The sequence below is a fragment of the Dendrobium catenatum genome, unplaced genomic scaffold, assembly GCF_001605985.2.
Source record: "Dendrobium catenatum unplaced genomic scaffold, ASM160598v2 fragScaff_scaffold_1400, whole genome shotgun sequence".
In the NCBI taxonomy this organism is placed as follows: Eukaryota; Viridiplantae; Streptophyta; class Magnoliopsida; order Asparagales; family Orchidaceae; genus Dendrobium; species Dendrobium catenatum.
The window spans coordinates 342,155-345,503 of NW_021319862.1; the positions used below are offsets into that span (position 1 = coordinate 342,155).

General features: G+C 32.6%; 1 protein-coding gene across 1 annotated transcript; it reads left to right on the forward strand.

Moving 5' to 3' along the window:
- Positions 1-916: 916 nt before the first annotated feature.
- LOC114580927 lies at positions 917-2,452 on the forward strand. The gene is made up of 2 exons (XM_028699879.1): positions 917-1,514; positions 2,289-2,452. Exons 1-2 carry the CDS (start codon positions 917-919, stop codon positions 2,450-2,452), a joined length of 762 nt encoding a protein of 253 aa, XP_028555712.1.
- The last annotated feature ends 897 nt before the right edge of the window (positions 2,453-3,349 follow it).

Below are 3,349 nucleotides of genomic sequence, written 5' to 3' on the forward strand. Positions count from 1 at the left end.
CAATGAAAAGCAATTGGTTCAAATATCATATTATCTGCATCTTAAAAATATTAAAAAAAAATGATATATTTGGAGGCTTAGAACTTACCAGGTAGATAGACCTTCCATTACCGAATACGAAACCAACAGTATCTTAAATGAATGACACAAGATATAGACACGGCAAGAACCAAATATATCATATAAATTTAGTAAGCTATGATTGGAGTTGTTCTAATAATGGTCTATCTACCTGGTAAGTTCTAAGCCTTCAAATATGTCATTTTTTTAATATTTTTAAGATGCAGGTAATATGATATTTGAACCAATTGCTTTTCATTGAATGAAAAATTTGAAGTATAGCTATTTGTAAGTTTACGCAGTTATGATATAGTGAGCATAAAAAATATATTATTAGTATTATTAACAAGTAGACTTTGAAAAAAGGGGTTTTAACATAATTATTCATTTGAGTTTTCTCAAAATTTTAATTTTAATTCTAAAAAGTGTTATATTTCAAAAATTATAACAATTTTGACGAGTTTTTTGAGGTCTATAATTTTTATTGTAGATGAAAAAAAAAAGGGGAATAAATATGTCAAACACTCAATGATTTCAAATATACGTGAAACTGACTATTTTAGTTCCGAAAGAACTGTATGACTCTTCATTTTAATGTTTGAGATTCGGCAAATATTCTGCACGACCTAAGAGACACAGGCAAGAGAAAGCTAGCATATATAGAAATGAGAAGATGAATATATTATTAGAATATAACACTACTGTTTCATTTATTTTCACATATACCATTATAAACTCTTTATATTGAGCTCCTCTGTACCTTATCAGAGATGAATAATATTTCACTTTCTACTTTTGCTATCTTGTCTCTGTTCCTTGCTTTCCTCTCCTCCACGGTTCTTGCCGTGTCTCTATCATGGTATCAAGAGCCACCATGGGAGATCAAGAATCCATCAGTCCGCTCCCTCCCTCCTACACAGCCATCTCTGCTTCAACCTCCACCGCCTTCAACATTCCAGCCAATCTCAAATTCCTGGTTTCTAACATCAAGAACTTAATTCCCTACTCCCTCACGTCTGAAAATTATCCCATATGGCGGACACAAATTCTTCAACAGTTCCTTGCCAATGATTACGCCGGTCATCTCACGGGGCAAAATTCTCCTCCGGTAGACGCTTCCACCGTTGAGTACAAAATCTGGCAAACCGCTGACAGTAATCTCCTCTCTGCTTTATTCTCTACGATTTCTCAATATATTCTTCCTTATATCATCACCTCCACCACCACTCATGAGGCATGGACGGTTCTTGAACGTCGTCTCCAACCAACAAGCCGCTCCCGCGTCATCCAGTTAAAGAATGAACTATACCACGTTCAACTCAAAGATCTTAGCATTCAACTATACCTTTCCCATATCAAATCTATTGTGGACAATATCTCTGCCTCCGGATCCAAGATAGATCCCGAAGATACGATCATCCACTTTCTTTTATCGTTCCAAGAATTTTATGCATGTAACTTTAAAGTTTTATATATTCCTTGTGTTTTTTATCGGATATTCAAAGGGAATGATGTATGATATATGTAGTTTCTTGATCGATCTCTAAGATGGCTTTAATATTTATTGTCAAAAGATGCACCAAGAGGTCAGGTAGAATTAATGTGAAGGGTTGGGGTTTAGGCAATGTTTAGATCAATGTTAGCATTTGTAGCAACTGTGCAAAATGAGGTAAACACCTCATGTATTACTCTATAGGAACTACTAAATATGGATTTATAAGGCCAACCTTTGTTTCTTGGGATACGCAAATGATGATGATGGCTTTTATAACGATATATCAAGCAGTCTGTCGCAGAATGTGTGCGTTTAAGAATCACTTTCTGATTATGAAAATTGAATATGACGTAATATACATATTGTTATATTATCTTTAAAAAGGTAAATAAACTGAGATATCTTCGAATCTGCCATAACTTGTTACCACAAACTAGAAAATCCTTACTAAAAATTTTGATAGAACAAAATCCCAAAATGCTGTGAATGATTAATTTAGTTTTTTTTTAATTATTTTTATTGTCCTCCTGTAAATGCTCTTTCTTTTGAACTCTTTCAACTGAGAATGTTTTCTTACTTTGCGCCTGCAGGTCTCTTTTGGTTATGTAGGCAAAAGTGTAGATATAGCCAAGCATGTCATTCCATTTATCCGCAAGCATATAATTATTCTGACATTTGGAAATTCTAACCCCAAAAAAACTTTATCCATATTCTCGCGTACCTATCTCTGCAGTCTCCACGCAGTCATGGGCTTCACCATCAGGCAGGCCAAGTGTACCTAGCCATTCTTCATTGTATTTAAAGCATTATGCAGTTGTGCCTGCATTTGGAGTCCTGCCACCTCCAGCCATTCGCCCTCAACACTTGCCTCCAAATGTTATACGACTACTATTTTAATGTGATATGTAGGTGAACTGCTATTTAGTTTATTTACAGAATTATCTCTATGACACTGTTAGCAAGTAACATAAACATCATTTGAAGAAATATGATTTAAAGATGCCTAACAAACTAAATAGATATCTTTAAATAATATAATATTATATTATAATTTCTTATGAATTTTTTTTCCTAAAACTGGTCTTTGCAAGTGTGGATAATTTTTAGGACTATGATTTATACATAAATTTACTAAAGCCAGGCTTTTGTGCTTACTGACCACTAGCAATATGACAGTCTATAAAAGAAGTTTAAATTTTAACTGATTGAAATAAGGGGCTGAACTAATTGAGCTGATAAAGCACACTTACATGAATTAGAATCTCAAAACTGCAAATGCTTCTACTACACATCATTTAAAACTACTACAATGTCGTATGAAAGTTCAGCCATTCCCACAATAGCATTTAGATTGTACATTGTGTCCTGATGTATAATACAAGACTTAATTATAGGCTAGGACTATTATATTATCAGGAATTCAATTTTTCTATTTGAAGAAATAGATTGATATTGATTCATTGCTAATTGAAATTGAGTCACGTTTAGAGTTGGATTAAGCAGGAAGTTATAGTTTTTTAAATAATGAAAATTTAAGTATTATCTTAAAGTAAATTTAATTATTGATTAATGGTAAAAATATAATTAAATATATTTCAGTTATGTAATAATAAATAATAATCTAATCATTCTCTCACAGCACATTCTTCGAAATTAAATTAGAATGAAAATGGGTTTGCTAAGATCTAAATGGGCTCACCCGAGTTTGCTTGGTTTAATAATTGTCCCTCTTTGTATGATCTGGATATGAAAAATGGAAATCATTATGTAAACATTGCAATATATATATATATA

Bases quoted from the DNA above. Each gene is read 5' to 3' on its own strand.
- LOC114580927 (XM_028699879.1), top strand. From the start codon at position 917: ATGGTATCAAGAGCCACCATGGGAGATCAAGAATCCATCAGTCCGCTC. The intron at 1,515-2,288 runs GTAACTTTAAAG...CTATCTCTGCAG, and splicing joins GTTCCAAGAATTTTATGCAT to TCTCCACGCAGTCATGGGCT.